This window comes from Neolamprologus brichardi, chromosome 23 (assembly GCF_056152115.1).
Source record: "Neolamprologus brichardi isolate AB-2024 chromosome 23, ASM5615211v1, whole genome shotgun sequence".
In the NCBI taxonomy this organism is placed as follows: domain Eukaryota; kingdom Metazoa; phylum Chordata; class Actinopteri; order Cichliformes; family Cichlidae; genus Neolamprologus; species Neolamprologus brichardi.
In genome coordinates, this window is record NC_142125.1 from 10,647,633 (window position 1) to 10,667,593 (window position 19,961).

A 19,961-nucleotide genomic window follows, 5' to 3' on the forward strand; every position below is an offset into this window, starting at 1 on the left:
AATCACTTTGTGCTTCTCCCCGAACAGGAGCAAACCGTAAGACAACAAGTTTACAGGAACTCTCTAAGAATTAGTCCATGGTTACACTGCAGAAAAATAAACTCAACACCAGGATCAGATCTACCTCTATCATTTACAAAGTCACTTAGAAAATAATCATATGAAGACGATGTCCATGTTATTGTAAGTTCTTATCCATATGAAGACACACGGCAGGGAGTTACACACACCAACGTGCGCTGTGGTTGCTATACAACAGTTTGGCAGGATATAAGTTTATCAGAATATTTAAGAACAAATGTTTCTTCAAGTCTTCCATGAACAAACGCACTGGATCTCAAAATATCACAAGAACCCGTACAACTGAACACGCGATAAATATCATGATACTCAACACGAACACACACGCACACACACACTCATGTAGGAAACACTGCAAACACGGCGGCTGTGCGACTACACCTGCTAAAGGGGGCGAGAGACGTGCTCTCCTCACTCATCAGTTCCACTCACGTGTGTGCGTGACTAAAAATCAGCCTCCGTGTGGCCTTGGCGGCACGGTCGCCGGTGCAAAAGCTGATTGCCACCATGAAGCAGGGCTGCAGCGCTCAGTGTGGCCCGGGCCAGGGTTTCTGATCCTGATCTCCTTTCCTGTCTTTGTTCTTCTGTGATTTTGGAAAAAAGCAGACATGGAAGTCTGTTCACGACATAGAAACCAAAACTACAGCGAGCACGCACTCCAGCACTGGCCAGAGGCAAGACCCTGGATGCTTTTTACTCTTCTATGACTCGTGAACTCTGACTCAGCTTCCAGCAAAGTGCAATTCAAACAGGTTTACTTCACACCTGAAGGTTGATGATTAGTGTGAATGCAAACACGACTCTTTCCACTCTCATTCTCCATCTCAGATTGTTTCATAATAACACCAAAAAGAGCTCCAAGCATGTCTCCATTTGTATGTGAACTGAGCCCTTATGAGCACGCTCACACCACCAAAGGGAGTGGATGATCATTCAGCTATGACGGTCAGACAGTCGTCAGTTAACCTCTGAAACAAACCTCCTGCATGTCGGTTACTTTGGAGTTCCTGTTGCTGTTTGCAGCTTCCATTAATGTGAGTCTGCTGGCTTGATCCTGAACCAGAAAAGCTGTGTGTTACTGGAAGGTTTGGCTGCTGCAGCTCTGGGTTGTGTCGTCAGGTCTCAGTGGCTTTAAATAACTCCAGTCTTCTTAACTCGTGCTCTGTTTCTCTGTAATTAAAGCTCAGAGGTCAGAGAGTTTCGGTCCCACAGGAAGGACAGCGTTTCAGTTTAAAGCATATCTCATTCGGGGTCATCACTGATTCTCTGCCGTGTATTTAAAGAATCTCACGGCTCTGTGAAGGCAGGAACTCTGCATCTCACTTCTGAGCACAGCCTTACATTACAGCAAAATGCACCTGAACTCAGGCTTCAGCAGCCACACCCACACCGGGCTTTAGAAATAAAAATGGCTCTGAGGCCTCTGATTCCTTGGAAGTCTTGGACCCCATTGGTCCATTCAGAAATCCTTCCACACCTTCACAACACAATGGAAACAGCTGGTACAGCAGCAGACGTTTTGGGGCTTCCTGTCAATGAGAAGAAACATTGACTGAAGGCCGGAACAGTGAAGATCTGAAGGACTGCTTCATCAGACAGAAACAGGAAGGTTGTATAAGCTATGAAGGACATGCAAAGAGAGCTGAAAGTCAAGCAGCATCACGTTAAGTCCTGCAGAACATCAAACTGAGGGCAGCTGTTGGAGGCTGCAGATTAGAGAGGACAGAGATAACAAACAGGGATTGTTTGTGCTCCTGCACACGCTCACATCAGACTTATATTTGTTCTGTTTGTTGTTAATAATCTTCCCGACGGAGACAATCTGAGTCAGAGTTCAGAGTTTTTTTAGTGGATGGTTTGCACATGCTCAAAGAGCATCTGTATATCTCGGTTTGGTTTCCACAGAGTGAGCAGAGAAAATATCTTCACCTCTGGGATTTAGCATCACTGAAACCAAGACTGAAATCATCATACAAGCATCCATAAAATCCCAATGCAGTTTCAGCTTCGTTTCACACCTGGTTACAGGTGTCATCAATACTCACAGCTGTTCATCCGATATGACTCTTGAAATTAATGATTTAATCTGAGGTTTTACAGATCAGAACTCCCAATGGAGGTTTTTTCTTGGATGTAAACTTATGTGTTGTCTCAGTAATACTTTGTTTTAACACCATTTCAAGTGTTTTCCTTCTCATTGAAGTTTCTGTAGTTATCTTAAGACCCTGTTCAACCACCAGGGGGTGCTGTCTCTTCACCTCTGACCCGGCTCCTCTGACCCGAGCGACTGGACTGCAGCCCTGTCAGAGTTGTGCGTTGGTGGTGCAGCCTTAAAGCGTCTGTCTGAATAAGGCCAGTAAGAGTTTGTGGGCTATAGGCATGTTATATCAGAGGAACTAACGCTAGCTGTAGAGAAGCAGCATGAGTGATGACTCAGAGGAGGACTGTAAACACATGAGCAGCTGTGGCATTGTGCTACACTTTGAGAGGAAAGGCAGTGCTGTGCTGACCTGTGACCCTGCTGACATCACACTCCAACTAAATGGGCATTTGGCATGTTTGAGACACTAAACTTGACCCGCAGTGTTACTCAGTTAGAGGCCTGCTGCCTCACTGCACGCATCATTACAGCACGGAGCAAGCAGGTGTCAATCATCGTGTCTAATCTCAGGCAGAGTAAGAAGATTCACCCTCTGTGTCCCGGTCAACATCACAGTGCTGCAATCAAAGAGAGCATCTTCAAGGTAACAAAGAGAAGTCGGACGGCATCTTTGTGATGCATGCGAATGAAGCACACTTCTTAAGGGGTGTCCACACAGGAAGTGATTCACTCATCTTGCATCATTTTAATGGCAGCTAGATTATGGCTGTTCCTGGCTGTGGTTGCTTAGGTAGCCCTCTAATGTATTTACCACCCCCTGATATGTCAGTCAGAGGTGTCCTTCACTCCACTGGTAGTTGCTTTAACCGCTCACCTTTAAGTTAAGGAAAGTTTAACTCAAGAGCCACCCACTTTGTAGGGGTTATTTCTCTGTGAAGAAGTCTGCACTACAGAGTGACACGCAACGGCTTGCAGAAAAAAGCCTTTTACTAGTGTTAACAATCATCTGCAGTTTGGTCTCTGCAGCAGCTGGACTGGATGGATCCTATTGTCCCTCTGACCTGCAGTGGTTTCCTGCTGGATGTTTTACATCTGTGCAACATTCTGGATCAGCTTCTGTTGGATTTGACTTTCATGCTTGAAAGAAGTTGAGTCTGTGGTTACCAGCTGTGCAGCTTTTTAGACATTAATTGTTTCCACCTTGAAGTCACACCAGCACAGAAAATCAACCTGTTGGAAACACCTTCAGTGCATTTGTTTCTTGGCGCAAACAGTCCACTCTCCACCCCTGACTCACAAATTCCCCCCACTTACCAAAAGTCTTCCTCACAGTCCTGACCTCTGACTCCTCACTCCACAGTAAAAGGCTCTACTTCACACACATGAATGTCAGCATTTCAACTAACACAACTATGAAATAAACCGTGCACGCTCATCATCAGATGCTAATTATCCATGCGACAGCTAAGAGAACGAACCGGAAGTACCTGATGTCACTTTTTCAGCCTGTCTGTAACTGTGTCACTTTCTAGTATAATCAAGCCTTTGTTCTTTTTTTTTGTTTCTGCATAAGAGAAGAATCCTTGAAAACAGTCACTGGTCACAGTGATATCACCAGCAGCAGCACAATAACCTTTTCAAGCACGCCAAATCCACATTAGCATGGAGTACGCTGACAGCTAAAGGGCCTCCCACGGACACTTGGGATGGTAAAAGTGGTTATATAGATGTTAGTTAGCAGGGCCTGGAGAAGGCGTAGTAATGGATGGCCGCTCACAAACATGAAGCAGAGCGAGTGTGCAGAGGAATGTTACAATAGATAATCTATATATATTTTTTTCTTTTTCTTATTTTGAGATCTTGGGGGATGACAGACGATCAGCAGCACTTCTGAGGTAGCTGGGCAGGTTTGTCGGTCAGTCTGGTGGTCTTGGAACCAGGAGCTGCCGGCGCCTCTACGTCCACACGCTCCGACATCTTCACACAGATGATGTCCACCAAGCGCTCGAACACCTGCCGCACATTGATGTTCTCTTTGGCGCTTGCCTCGTAGTACTCGAAGCCTGCAGGAGGAAGCAGAAGAGTTTTACTTAAAAACCACTGCAGCAACATTTAGAGACGTCGGACTCAGTGGATGACATTAGACTAGTGATAAACAAAATGCTCCTTTATGCTGATGATGCCATGTTGTATAGCTCATAAACAAAGTGCTTTTAAGCTCAGTGGAAATGTCATTGTCCTAGTGTTTTACATGTCTAAATTCTCAGAATTTTCTGTTGGATTTTATTATTATAGCATTTTGAAGTTAGTTTGTGGTAATGAAGATGTGATTTCATGGATATTTGTTTTAGTTTTTAGGTCGTACTCAGTTTCAATTCACACTTTCAATAGTGTTTCATTACTTCAGTGTTTCTGGTTCTGTTGGGTTTTACTTCCTGTCTGTTGATTGTCTTGAATCTGTTTAACTGTGGCTTATTTCCCCCCGTGTAGTGTGTATAAACAGTCCTGTCTCCCTCTGTGTTCTTGTCAGATTAGGTTTTTATCTGTGCTTTGTGTTGTGCTGCCCTGCATCTCCATGGGTTTTCTTTGGATTGCAAAATTTTGGATATTCCAACAAATAAAGGGTTTCTTTCAACTACCTGCCTTGGTGTCCTGGATTTGGACCCTTTCCAACAACTCCACCTTCCAATTTATGCAGGAAAACAACTTTCTCATGGGTTTATTTCTTTAATTTAAAGAATGAAACATAAAATCTCCTTTATGCTGATGACAATGTATTGTATTGCTCAGATGGGGTGGCTGTAGCTCAGGAGGTAAAGCAGGTCATCTACTAATCAGTAGGTTGGTGGCTTGATCCCTGACTGCTCCAGTCTGCATCTTGGGCAAGACACTAACCTGAACGTGCTGTCTGACGCATCAACTTGAGTTTGACTGTTCGATAGAAAGCATTTAAGCACATACAACATGTTGTATGAGAGTAGAAAAGGGTTATATATGAAAGATCATTTAGATATATGTTTTTACTAAGTTCATTCTTGAATATTAATGCAAGAGGAAAAACAAAAAACCCTGAGAATGAGATGGAGGCACTTACTGGAAAAGAACCAGAAGAGTTTTCTTCTTTTAAGTGGCTGAGTATTTTCACTTCTAGCTTTAGAGCTTTAGTAAGATAGATGCTGTTTCTATTGAACTGTAACTGTTTATATTGTCTGTTTGCTTTATGAAAACTGTTGCCATTCAGCTACGTGTTAATGTCTGCTCTAGTTTTAAAAATGAGAGGGAATACACTCCATATTTGATACCAGAGAGATCCTTAACATAATAAAGCTTAAAGTTTGGAGAGCGAACATTGGTTCATGTAAGAGCTGTCAGACAGACACGAGGTCCTACTCATTTCTTTTTGAGTAGGTTTTTCCCGTGTCATGGAAATTATTTTCTGTTTTTTTAAAAAAAATCAGACTGTGTGAGAAGCAGACACTTGAACAGATGCTCGTTTAGCTGTGTGGAGAATCTGATTCACTCTCTTCCTCAGGCTACATGAAAGGTGAGTTAAACAGTTAATAGAGCTGCAGCAAGGCTCAGTTTCAGCTCAATTATCTGCATTAGGACAGAAAGCATGAAGAGTGAAGCATCTCATCCCATATTTGTGCGTTTAAGGTGTTTCAGGCTTTCGGCTCAGTGTCAGCACAGCTCTCTGATGGACTGACCTCAGAGCAGCTTTGAATACACGTGACCTGAACAGAGGGCCCTGAATAACACCTGAGCTCGTCTAAAAACATTGGGAGTGAAGTCTGATGTCAGTAAAGTACAGACATGATAATGTTTATTTCTATTTTTCTGCATGTTCATTATTGATCACATGTAAAATTAGGCCGATCATGCATGTCGGGACTTTTTGCTGAGACACTTGAATAACAATGACATTCTTGTATCACAAACTTAACTATAAATAAATGAAACCAGAATAGTAATTTATTTGCCACATAATGTAAGAATGAAAAGTTTGAAGGTGTTTTCATGAGTGTGCTTTAATTAATAATCATTTTCAGGCTAAACACCATCAAACAAAGAAAAATCAATGCTGGCGCTCTGAATCACAGTTAGAAATTTCTTTGTTCTGCAGTCAGCACACGGTGTGCGAAAATGAATTCACGTAGGGTGGTGCATTAATAAAATCTATCAACAATAAAGTGCAATGCTGCTTTTACTGGAATAAAAAGCTACTCGCCCCGTCAGTGCTGAGAGCCGCAGCTTTTACCTGCTTTCATATTCTTGTTCTTCGTGTTCTTGTGCATAAAGAAAAATTAAAGCTAAACTGAGTACTTTCTAAATGTTCAGACCAAGAAAAAGCAAAAATAAAATAAACTTATAATCAGATTTCCTCCAACAGGTATAATTTAAAGAAAGTTCTTCGGCAGACACGGCTCACCTGGTGAAAACACACCTGTCCTCACTGTTTGCAGAAACCATCCCTGTTAGTCTGAAGGCTCCTCCTGCACTGCCTTCATGCTCAGGTGTTTGCAGGTAAATGTTAGATAATATGAGGAAGGGGATGGATTGTGTGTATGTATTTTAATCACACTATGGGTTTTTCTACTTTTTTACTACATCATACATAATACATATCTCATGAGCCTCAGCACAGAGCTGCTGAAGGAAGAGATGAGCCATCCCTTTTTCTTTGACTAGTTAAACTAAATAAGCACATATATATAATTTTCTCTTTAGGTTCCTTTTGGGGCCCTGAGGCAGTTTTTCTCTCACTCCAACCATCTCAAGCTAAAGAAGAAGAAACGTTTCTTCTGCTGTCTGTACCACCTGAGGTGAAAGAGAGCTGAGTCTCACCTAGCTGATCAGCCAGGTGTTTTCCCTTCTCAGGGGGTACCACTCTCTCCTCGTCCATGTCGCACTTGTTGCCCACCATGATCACCTGGGCGTTATCCCACGAGTACGTCTTGATCTGCGTAGCCCTGCAAACACACAGCAACATGACCTGAGCTGAGTTTCACTTTCTGAGCTGAATCACAGGCTTCCAGCCAATCACCTACCAGTCCTGGACGGCGTTGAAGGACTCCTCGTTGGTGATGTCATACATGAGAATGAAGCCCATGGCACCGCGGTAGTAGGCTGTGGTGATGGTGCGGTAACGCTCCTGACCGGCCGTGTCCTGAAAACAAACACACAGCTAGTCACATGACCACGTTACAAGTAACACGTTACTGTAATCCGATTACCTTTTTCAAGTAACGAGTAAAGTAAGGGATTACTATTGCAAAAAAGGTAATTAGATTACCGTTACTTTCCCGTAAGCACACTGCGTTACTAAAACCGTGATTTTTTTTTTGCGAGAATGTCTCATGACAGTGACGTAAGCGAGTACGACGTTCGTGACAACAGCTGTGTGCAGATCAACAATGGATAGTATATTGAGTGCGGGAGAGAGTATGAGGTGCAGCGTTTAAAGTGTGGAAGTACTGACCATATTTTGAGTTTGATTTCGTAAAAAGTGACAAAAACATTAGCGTCTGTTGTGCGTGGGAGGAAAACTTCTCTTTACAGCAAAAAACCCCCCTAAACTTTAGAGCAAGCACCGAGTGCGCTACGACGTAATGGGAAATTCACAGAGAAACTTGCGGATTCTTCCACTGACCGCTGCGACACACCTGCACCAGGGCAAACCTCCGCCTACCACACTCCTGCTATACAGGTGAAAATAGAGCAACAGGACCGCTAGTCTTTGATGTTATTTATTTTCTGCTGTGTTTTATTGCATCTATTTGAAAGACTGAGTGTAAACACAAAAATATATTTTATTTTATGTGCTGGAATGTGCAGAAAATAGGTTTAAATGTTAAACAAATTTCTTCCAGTCAGAGAATGTTGCATATAATTTAATTTTTGCTTGATGCATAAAGTTAAAAGATTAAAACTAATAAAACAAGTTTTAAAAAGAGACTTTTCTATTTGATTACATTTTGTATGATGGATTATGCAGAAAAAGTAGAATTGGGCTGAAATATCTATTGCTTTATTCCCTATTCAGGTTGTAAATCGTGTTTTTAAAAAGGAACTAAGTAATTAATTACTTTTGAAAATAAGTAATCAGTAAAGTAACAGGATTACTTTTGGGGGGGAGTAATCAGTAATTAGTTACTGATTACTTTTCAAGTAACTTGACCAACACTGCACATGACTGTGCCAGCTGCAAACAGACTAACTAATCAGTAGCCTCCAAGTACTAAAATCTGCAATTCTTCCAACGTCCAGCAGAGGCTCCAGCAGTGAGTCAGCCCCTTCAGACTCCGATGTTAAAGGTTTACAGCAAAAATAAACACATTTACAGCTCGATACACAAACTTGTCTGGTCTCTATCAATAATTTCCCCCTTTATACCAAAAGTATGGGGGGAGTGGTTTTAGAACTCACCTGGAAAGTTTGCATTATTGGAGGCGTGGCCTCTTTGACTGACAGGTAAATGGTGACACAAGTGGCTGTAGCTGCTACCAGTCAATACCTCTGGACCCTGTTTGTGCTGTTAGAGCCTTTTTAATGACATTATGTGACCAATATGGCTGCTGTGAGGTTACTGTACTAACAGACCATCTAGGAAGTGAAATTCTAGGTATCTGTGTCTGTGTGATGTACATACAGTCTGTAGATGCATACTGATAACAAGAGCATTAGCTGATAACTTAGCATTCCAGCCTCTCGTCTGAATATGGTCTGGAAACAAACAAACAAAAAAAAACCCAGCACGGTGAAAGCCGAAAGTAAACTCCAAAACTTCCAGACTTCGTGGCTGCATCCATATTTAAGGTCCACTCTATGAATCTACCATGATGAAGCCATCAGTGCTGAAGCTCCAGAAATAAAGCTGTAAAAATGTCTGTAAATCTGCAGGAGAAGAAAAAGAGAGGAAGACGCTGGATTGAGACACAGCGGGGAAAAACTCCTGAAACAAACATCCTCACAAATACATAAACTACACAGCAGGTTCATTATAGATAATTTGTTTGGAACCTAAAATATGAGTGCGTTGATTCAGCTTACGTGTTTCTTTAGACACCTGCTGGGTTTCTGCAGAAGCTCAAAGGCTTGAAAGAACAACTTCTGAAGAGTAAAGGGTGATGAATAAAAAGTTCGTTTTTAATATTTAAGCAAAACAGCCATTCGGCATCAGCATCCCTCCCTGTGCTAATGTAAATGGCCTGCATTTGTATAGCGCTTTTCTAGTCCTTAAGGACCCCAAAGCGCTTTACACTACATTCAGTCATTCACCCATTCACATACTGGGGATGGCAAGCTACATTGTAGCCACAGCTGCCCTGGGGCGCACTGACAGAGGCGAGGCTGCCGGACACAGGCGCCACCGGGCCCTCTGACCACCACCAGTAGGCAAACATGGGTTAGTATCTTGCCCAAGGATATTTGGCATGCAGCCAGGAGGCAGCCTGGGATCGAACCACCAACCTTCTGATTAGTGGCTGACCTGCTCCTGCCACCTGAGCTACAGCCACCCCACGAAAAAAGTGCTGCTTTAATAACTCTGACTTGTGATATGACAGATTAAATACACATCATTACTGTGGAAACTGAAGACGATCAGTAAAAATTATCTAAGAAAGCACCAGAGACTCTTTCAGCTAGTCTCAGGCCATTGATCTCTGCAACAAGCAGCCGGGCCACGGTGTTACTTTCATCCTCCATATCACTACAGCTGCCCCGAGTCACTCTGCTAATTTTAGCTCTGACTCAACACTTCCTAATTCTGCCTTTATCCGGAGAGACACAGCGAGAGCTCACATACGATTAATTAATTCAGACTGTGGAGTGTGTGTGTGTGTTTACGATGGAGGATGATCAGCCTCAAAAATATGCAGACAGCTGAAACACTCTCCTACTTCCTACTCCTGTATGACACTAACGGAGCCAAAACATCCAAAATGAATATCACGTTTTATTCCATAAGACCTGAGGCCATAAACTCATCAGAGGTTTGCACTGAGCTCAGCTGAGCGGGAGAATCAATCTCCTCTTAAACTTCTATTCAATCACACTTTTGACAACCAGAGGTGTCGCCCCTAGTGACTACATTTGTCTGTAAGCAGAGCCAGTGATCTAAAATCTGTGTTAATATGTTGAAGTTAACAGCCATAAACTACACCTCCCATGATGCTTTGGTCATAGCTCTCCATCCAACAATTTGTGTTCAGTCTATTTTTACTCACAACGATGCTTTCAGTTTGAATCCGCTGGCTCTGATTGGCTCCAATTATGTCAACACACATACACACACACACACACACACACATGAATGCACACAAACACCTTCTGGGCCCTTTGTCTCCCGCCAGGTCTCAACCTCTCCACCCTGAGAGCTCCTTTTAATTGCCACTAAAGTCAACACAGTAACGGAGTGTGTGTGTGTGTGTTTGTGTGTGTGTGAACGTAAAGGGCCGCTGCCATGGCAACAACATCACCACTGATAAAAGGAGCTGTGAGTGTGTTTTTGCTGCAAGAGCTCAGTCTGCTGATCCACTTTAAACGCATGCAGCTGATCATTACTGCGCTTTATGAAGACGTGCGCTCTGTCACAGCATGTTCAACATTACAGCTGACGTCACAGAATTGTAACATTTCGTCGCAGTGTATTAAAGCAGCGAGAGCAGAGACATTAAAGAACGAGGAGACACATCACTGAACCCTCTGAGAGATTCAGCATCAGCAAAGATGGAGGCACAAGTTTAACCTGCAGGGAAAGGATGCTTTTTAAACTTTAATTTGAAGGAATAAACAGACAATTTTACAAAAACTGCCTAATGGAACAAGTAAAGGCTCAAAATCCACATCAATCAAGCCAATCAAATAAAAAACAGTGCAGGAAGCATCAGTGCAATCTGCAGCGGCTAAAGATTCGATCAAACCTTAGATCAGCGTTGGGCTGTCAAATGAACATCAGATGATGTCTGTGGTCAGTTTGTGGAAGGTTTTTGATTGTTTTGGCGTAGCATGCATGAAAACTGTGGTCTGATCTCGACTTAATGTGAGATCATTCTATTCATGCAGTTTTTATTTATGGACATGAAAGCAAAAATAAAAAAAAAAGAGTTAATTTCAGTAATTCTTCACAATAACTGCTCCAGTTCAATTCAGTTTTATTCCGACAGCACCAATTCACAGCAACAATTGCCCCATGATGCTTTATAGTGTAAGATAAAGAGAAAACACCAACAATCAGACGATCCCCTGTGTGAGCAGGAAGTGGCAACAGGAGGAAGAAAGAACTCCCTTTGAACAGGAAGTTAAATCACATAAGATCCGATCAGGCAAGTGCTTTAAGGTGTTTCCGAATTTCTGCTGATTGGTGCATCTTCAAGCACTTTGGCTCTGCAGCTCAACATCTAAACCACATGGAGTATTTCCAGTATTTAGAATGGGTCCGCTCAGTCAGCGTCCTCCTGACCCATCAGGACAGCATGTTCTGCCATACCACAAAACCTCACCAGGAACAGGTTGAGGAACATGGTGCATCCATGGAGCTGGCCCGACCTCCAGACTTCCCCAATGGCTGCAGGTGAGCAGACATCCATTTCCCCAACAACATTTTCAGCTGAAGGATCTCTCTTAGAAAACCTTTCATCCTTGTTAACAGCTCACTTGGTGCTGTGTCAGCTGAGATGCTCAGCATTGTAAGAGGGGCTGATTGGCTCACAAACTGTGACTTTCTCTATGGTTCATCTTCACTTTTGCACAGTGATGTATCTAAAAAAAGGAGAGACCTTGGAGAAAATGTGTCACTCTTCCAGCGACTGTATCTGAGCGGGTAACCTGAGGTTAACTTTGTATTTGGTGAGCTCAGACAACCTTCAGAGGAAGCTCATTTCTGCTGCCTGTATTCTCATTCTGCCATCAATGCCCACAGCTCTTGGTCATATGTGGGGTAGGAATGTGTAAGTTTGCTCACTTACAAATAAATGAACTGTCTCTATTTTTTATGATAGTTTCATTTTAATGGACAGAGACAGAATATTATTTGAAAATCCAGAAATTGACATTACATAAACGTTATAAATACATCTGTATGTTCATTGAGGGAAATAAGTATTTCATGCTCTGCGAACCAGCCAGAACCTCCCACAGACTGGCAGTTTGCCATGTGGCAAACAGATTACAATCAACCAATCAATCAAAAACTCAGTGACCATCAATCAGTCTAAGTCTGGAGCTTCATGCGAGATCTTGCTCATGCGATGAGGATAATCATGGGAAAAGTGGTGGATCAGCCCAGAACTCCATGGGATGAGCTTGATAATGGTATCGTGTTACACTGTAATGGATTGGAATCTTCAAGGAGGCTCATGTTCAGGCCCATCTTAAGTTTACAGTGAACACCTAAATGAATGAGAGAAGGCTTGGGAGACAGACCTGTGGTCAGATGAAACCAAAATCAGGCTCCTGCTGAGGTTAGAGGAAGAGAAATGCTGAGTACGACTCAAAGAATAGCATCCCCACAGTCAGGCACTGAGGCAGAAACATTATGCTTTGGGCTGTTTTTCTGCTGAGGGTACATGATGATTTCACCGCACTGAGGGGCTGATGTATGAAGCCAAACTAGAACCAGAACCTCCTTCCCTCAGCCTGATCACTGAAGATGGGTCAAGGATGGAACTTCCAGCATGAGAATGACTCAAAACATATCGCCAAGGCAACAAAGGAGTGGCTAAAGAAGAAGCAAGTCCTGTGAAGTTACTAAGGCTTTGAGTTGGCAACTTGAGAAGTGAGCAAACCTGATGACCAACAACAAGAAACATCTTACTGCTCTGATCGCCAACAAGGCAACAAGACATGCAAGTCAGTTTATAATTTTTATGTAATGTGTTTTTTTTAATTTTTGGTTGATATTCTCATATATCTCTCATCATTAAAATGAAACTACCATAAAAAACAGAGACTCTTCATTTCAACTGGGATCAAATCATTATTCCCCCTTTAAACCTTTCTGTAAACCAGCTCCGCCTTCAGCATTCATCGTCACCACGACACACCGATAAGAAGCTTGCATTAAGTCCGAGGTCTGACCCATTGGTCCATCTCATGCTTTTATCATCACTTTTAAACAACATCCTGAGATACTGAAGCAGCTGTGTGTTACGTCCCTGAATGACCATCAGTGTTGAGCCCTGAGTCTGTATGAGGGAAAGAGGTTATTGTTTGGTACCAACTTTTTAAAGGGCTGTTACAGAATCTAGGTAATGTTGCATCACCTTTCACCGTCTCAGCCTTACCTGCATGGACCCTACCACCGCATTCCCTGACTAACAAAAAAGCCACACAAAAAAACAGACACACAAACACAGAGTTTAAACTGTTAATCTGATCATCAATAATTAATTTTATGACTAAAACATTTTGTGGTTGCAAAACCACTTCTTCCTAACAGAGGGGCTGGCTCTGAGGCCTGACACCAATGCAGGTGTCCTCTGACGTCAAAGCGAACCAGGTTTAACATCTAACCACCAGCCTTCCAACTTCTTTCTATTATTTTTTACTTTATAGCTAAAAAAAAGAATATCACAGAGGCAGAGAGTGAAGACATCGATGCAACAAGACACCATATGCATAATTTGTGACATCAGCATCTGTTTCCACAAGCCAGTCCGTCTCCGGTATCTCAGACAAGCAAACCGTCCTCACCCAGATCTGCAGCTTGATCCTCTTGTCGTTGCGATACACCGTTTTCACTTTGAAGTCAATGCCCACGGTGCTGACGAAGGAGTTGCTGAAGGAGTCGTCGGCGTAGCGGAACAGGAAGGACGTCTTCCCCACGCTGCTGTTGCCAATGATCAGCAGCTTGAACATGTAGTCGAAGTTCTGGTCAGAGCCATCCCGCTGGCCGAAACGCTGGTCTGCCTTTGCCATCTGAAGAATTGAAAAGGACAAAAACACAAGAATCAGCAACATGACTTTTCATCCAGGCTGAGAGCTTCTTTTAAGTCTCACCTGAGATTGCAGAGTTTACATTTGCTTGTGTAACAGTCTGAGCATGTCAGTGGTATAAAATCTCTTTTACTTTGATGGGATCAGTTGGGATGGGAAGAATCTGTCTGCTTACAGCGTTCTCACTCAATATTCCAAAATGTGTTGATTATTTAGACCCATGAATGTATAGAAAAAGGGTAAAGAAAATCCTTTGAAGGTGATTAAACATTTAGTGAAGAGAACACCTGAACAGCAGACATCTGTGGTCGCCTAAAACTCACTCTCATGGTGCCTGAACCTCGTACAGGTCTGATGCACTAATGGTTTCAGTGGTGTTTCTGAGGTGGGATGCAGAGTGTTGTGCACGCGTGGACTACAGGAGCAGATTTCATGGTGGCGTGAGCGTCGTTTTAACCTAGTGTAACCAGTCAGCTTCACCACCAACAACATCAAGCGACTGCCTCACTGGTGAGTCCATAACGTGCAGACAAAGGAAACGTAGAATAACCAACACTGATTTCATGTTTTATTCAGTACAACCTAAAACAAGTGGCTGAGCACATAAAACACACAGAGGTCAGAGATCTCATAGACTTCTATAGGACCGAAGTCTCTTTGCAGCCACAGCTCTCGCCCCCTGGTGGCCATTAAAAAGAAGGCAGCTTTAAGGCATTTTCCACACTGGCTTCATTTTTCACACCTGAAGCTGCGTTAGTCTTTTCTACGGCCTGTGGGTGTTTTCTACACGGCATCCAGTATCTGCCTGCTCCTCCACAGAAAGACGTGGTGCAATGTAAATCGTAAATAAATCGTCAAAGATGTGCAGCTGATTCCAGGTGTTTGATTTGAAGGTGTGGTTGAAGGAGCTGAATAAAAAAGGACGTTCTGGGTGCAAACATCAAGCAGATCCATCAGGAGAGGACACATCACAGCTTGGTCCATTCAGGGGTCAAAGGTCTGGAAGTTACATCACAACATGATGAAGCACTGTGTGCAGCGTGAAGAGAAGAACTGCAGGTGCAGAGGGTTCAGCCAGAGCTGGAAATATCCATCAGGTGAGGCTGAAACCGAGCCATCTCGTGCCGCTTCCATTAGCGCATGTCATAATGCAATATGATTGTTACCCCCAAAACAACCACTAGTGGAGAGCATACTATAGATAATGTAACTGAGTACATTTACTCAAGTACTTTACTTAAATACAATCTTAATGTACTTAATGTACTTATCCTTGAAGTATTTCTGATCTCAGCCACTTTAATTATTTTGGATGTTGTACTTTGTTTCTTCTTCTTCTGTAGATTTAAAATATAAATTAATTAACACATTAAAGGTGCAACATTAAAGTCATAAACACATTAAAGAAGCAACAATTGGTGGTTTAATGAATCAATAATCACCATAGTGATTTTATACTGGCTGTAGGTGTGAATAGTTGTCTCTCTCTCTGTTAACCTTGTGATACCTGTGCAGGTGTGCACCGCCTGTCACCCTATGAGAGCTGGGACAGTCTCTTCAGCTGGATAAGAAAATGATTCAATTTAATTTTATTTCTATAGCACCAAATCACAACAACAGTCACAACAGTATGGAGTGCAATGACTAACACAGATGCTGCAGAGGCCAATGGAAATAGTCGCGTTTTCGCTTCTTTGGATAAAAACGATTGAAAAGTATAACGAACAAAAGAGGTTTAAACTTCATGAAGTATCATGTAAAACGTGTGTGAAGGCACGGGACCAATCAGGGACCACAGAATCACACCCAACAGGTCTGAGCTCACGTGCTGCTCTCCTGATCAGAAGCATCATACCAGAGAGGATTATCTGATCATCACCAGGTTAACATCAGCACGCTTATTATCGCTAAATGAAAGGTGAAGTTGATGAAGGTGCTGTTTGATAATCAGAATGAGCAGCCATCCCTCCAATAGGGCCTCAGCGGGCAGGAGAAGCCACGGAGCAGCCTGAATCCCCGCAGACCAGCTGCACCTCTGACTTCATCATCACCATCATCATCATCCCACATGGACGTCATCAAGCTTCAGCGTCGAAAAATACAAACCATCGATTAGAGAAGGATCGAAGCCATCGATCACCAACGATGATGTGAAGATGATGATGATGAGGCTGGAGGAAAATCACAGAGATGCACGAGCCCCGGTGTCGCACCGGTGCAGGTGTGACCGACGTTTCTGGATCAGTGTGTGTGTGTCCGTATGTGTGTGTGTGTGTCCGTGTGTGTCACCTCTGCTGGGCGGATCGGACGCTCTCTCGGTGTCTCGGTGTGCAGATAAAATCCGTGTCTTCTCAGCAGTGGCTCCTGTGTTGGGGAGAGGAGGAGGCGCGTGCAGACCGGATGTTTGCTGTGAAACGAGCTGAAGAGTCTGAATCTGTCCGCGCGCAGATGCTTCACGCACGGCGGCAGGATGACATGCTGCACACAACTCCTGCTGCTCCTCACGCGCCAGCAGCGGCTCTTCCACGGTCAACGAGCGGCTCCGTGCGCGCGCAGGCGGCTCCTCTTCAACCAATCGCAGCGCGCCGCTCCGCAGACGCTGCGCGCGATGACTCATAACAACGGAGGAGGCTGAAGGAGCGCGAGGACAGCAGCCTGTTGGAGCTACTGCACCATCATCCTCTTCATCCTCTTCATCACCGTCTTCATTCTCATCATCTTCATCACATCATCTTCATCACATGATCATCTTCTTCATCCTTTTCATCATCATCTTCATCACATCATCTTTATCACCATCATTTTCATCATCTTCATCCCATCATCATCATCATCATCACATCATCTTCATCATCATCATATCATTTTTATAATCTTCATTCCATCATCATCTTCATCATCAATGTCTTCATCTTCTTCATCATCATCATCTTATCATCATCCCATCATCCCATCATCAACTCATCTTCATCACATCATCATTACATCATTTTCATAATCTTCATTCCATCATCATCTTCATCATCAACTTCTTCATCATCATCATCATTATCATTATCTTCAGCATCATCATTCTCAGCAGCAGCAGGCAGACACAAACCTTTCACTTGCAGAGTCACACTGTGAGAAACTTCAGCTGAGGGATCTGATCGGTTCATGCATGTGCAGGAACCACATGCAGATGGTGCAGTGCTGTAAGAACAGGTGGAGCAGCAGGGGGCGGGGCTGGCATTTGAAAAAGAGACACAATCTACACAATGACTGAAACTAGCTCACTGAATAAACAAGTAGAACAAGTAGAAAGATGTGCTGCCCCAACACTCACAGAGCAGAGCTGTTGCAGTCCGTCTGCGGGGAATCTGCCTTGTAGCGCAGCCTCTGCAGTCGAGACCACGCGGTTACAACAGACCTACAACAATGCAGGCATCTGCACAGAACCCCACAAAACTGACCTCGCAGAAACTATATTTTTCAGCACATTTATTTCCTTCTACACATCATTGCCTCAGTCTTTATATGAATCTGTGCGATCTTTAAACATTTACATTATGACACAAACTATAAGGATCTGCAGTGATCCAACATTTGAAACAGAACAGGTGAAAATGCTTACCTGCCTGATGCCTGCAGAGAAACCACTGTAGAACCTGACAGTGTACCTGATGGAAACTTTATTTCACTCAAAAGCTTTTCCCGTGATTTCAGCCTTGCTTAGAGTGTATATCCAGTAGATGGAGCTGTGACTCAATTTACTCACTCAGTGTTGTAAAATGTGTTGTAAATGACTTGTTGGCATATAATCTGCCAAAGCTTTGCCAAACATATCTGTGATGAAGGCTATAAAGTCACTTTGAGGCAGAAATGACATTCTTGTCCTGTCAGTTTTTGGCAAAAGTGACTTTTACCCTTTGAATTAAAAAAAAAAAACTTTTCATATAAAGGATGTAGCCAACAGAGCAGCAGAAATTGCAACAAACATAACATTGCTGTTTGATAAAGATATTTGAAGTGGCCAAATCAGTGGCCACGCAAGTGAACTGAAGTTATTGCACAGGCAGTGAGCACAGAGCTCAATGAGCTCCTAACCTAGAAACTGCTTCTCAGTTTTTCAGTGTGTGACCAGTGTGTATGAGTCACTGTCAAGAACTCACCGAAACTCTGAAGCCAGGACTCAAACTAAAGATCCAATCCAGACACAGGAGCCTGACAGAGGCCAATCACTGCACTCCACCTGTCACTGCATCACTCTCACACACACACACACACACACTGAGGAGCAGCAGATATTGGCTCTTGTTGTGGTTCAGTCAATGGCAGATGTGTCAGACAGTGTCTGTCGCTATAAATGTATCCAGTTCACTTGTTTTATTGAACAGTCTGTGTTAGAGCAGCTGCAGCACAGAGAAAAAGAAACCTGTCTGAAGCTCAGCTCTTTATTTTCGACTCCAAACTTTACCTGCTTGATAATGAGCTGCATTGTTATTGATTTTTTTTTTTAAAATCATGTACAGCTCCAGCCTCTCACTGCTGACCTTACCCGACCTTTTTATTCTAACTTTCATTATTTAAAGTGCGTGCCACATACTCGACATTCGTGATGCCGATACTTCCTGTTCATATTCAGCGTGATCACCTTTTTTCCCTGACTGAAGACATTTAAACACATGTGAGAAGGAAACTCATAAAACACTAAAGCTTTCATCACAGAGAAGAATGTAAACATCAGACAGACACCGGGGAATCATTTTCAAAGAGTTTATTAAAGCACAGAGATAACCATAAAGCTACAATATGCTATAATCAATAACCCCTCACCGATTTACAGATCAATACAATCATCTTTCATTAAAAATGTATTTTTGTAGCCCAGATGATCAGAATACGATTAGATTCTAAGCTTTACGTGATAATTCACTGCATTAGAGAAACAGCCTGATTAAAAACAAAACAATTTTCGAAAAGCAGACGAGTTTCTCTTCAGTGTTTATAGCTGCACTAATCACTCAAGCCTTTCAGCCTCTTTTAGCTCCTAGTTTCGGTTCTGCAGACATTCACTGCCCGACTTCAAATTTAAAGACCAATTTTGATGCTTTTCTTTATTAAAACATGGGAGAAAATGAACATCAGACCAGACAAAAACCTTTATCCACCAATCACATCGCAGAGGCTGATAAATTCAATCCTATTCTACTTATATAGCGCCAAATCACAACAACCGTCACCTCGAGGTTAAAGCAATCATTGCAGCTTTAAACGAGAGAAACCCTGCAGGTTCTCGCGGTTACTGTCAAAGAAGGGACAACATAACATACCTATGACAACAAACCACAGAAAAAGCAAAGAGCAGATGAATTTAAAAGAGGAAATCAAACCATGTTTACACAAGCTGGCCTGATATTTACATCAATGTTTATACAATATAAGAATCTAAGTCCAGGAGCCCTGACACAGAAAACCAGACAAACTGCATGTCTGTGTGTGCAATATGAAAACCATCAGCTCATATATACATATATATTTATTATATTATAGTAATATATATGATTAAAATCTCCCAACTTCCACAGCGGAAGACCAGTCAGAGCAGCTGAAACACAGCTTGTGTGCAAGTGCTGCTGACTTGAAAACTTTATGTGATACTTCTATTTATTTTCAGAAGTATCTGCTTCATCGCGCTTCCTCGTTTATAAACCATGGCTCTGCATCCTACGCGGGGATATGTAACAGACTGTCGGGTTTATAACGTTTAGTAGGATTCGGCATTCGAAGCCTGTTGTTGGCTCCAGGAGCCAAAAGCCCCGATGCACCAAGCCGAGCTCTGTTCCACCTGGACGTCCAGAGG

General features: G+C 42.9%; 1 protein-coding gene across 1 annotated transcript; it reads right to left on the reverse strand.

Moving 5' to 3' along the window:
* Nucleotides 1-1,281: 1,281 nt before the first annotated feature.
* On the reverse strand, nucleotides 1,282-16,685 carry rab3b (RAB3B, member RAS oncogene family). The gene is made up of 5 exons (XM_006790307.3): nucleotides 16,409-16,685; nucleotides 13,877-14,101; nucleotides 7,231-7,349; nucleotides 7,028-7,152; nucleotides 1,282-4,245 (listed from the first exon to the last, which is right to left on the reverse strand). The coding sequence occupies exons 2-5, from the start codon at nucleotides 14,099-14,101 to the stop codon at nucleotides 4,061-4,063; spliced, it is 654 nt and encodes a 217-aa protein (XP_006790370.1). The 5' UTR covers nucleotides 16,409-16,685; the 3' UTR covers nucleotides 1,282-4,060.
* Nucleotides 16,686-19,961: the final 3,276 nt, after the last annotated feature.

What these genes read in the sequence shown, in the direction of transcription:
- rab3b (XM_006790307.3), bottom strand. Translation starts at nt 14,101, where the DNA reads ATGGCAAAGGCAGACCAGCGTTTCGGCCAGCGGGATGGCTCTGACCAG. An exon ending in GGATCAAGCTGCAGATCTGG is followed by an intron (nt 7,350 to 13,876) that starts GTGAGGACGGTT and finishes GTTTGTTTTCAG; the next exon opens with GACACGGCCGGTCAGGAGCG. An exon ending in TTCAACGCCGTCCAGGACTG is followed by an intron (nt 7,153 to 7,230) that starts GTAGGTGATTGG and finishes GTGTGTTTGCAG; the next exon opens with GGCTACGCAGATCAAGACGT.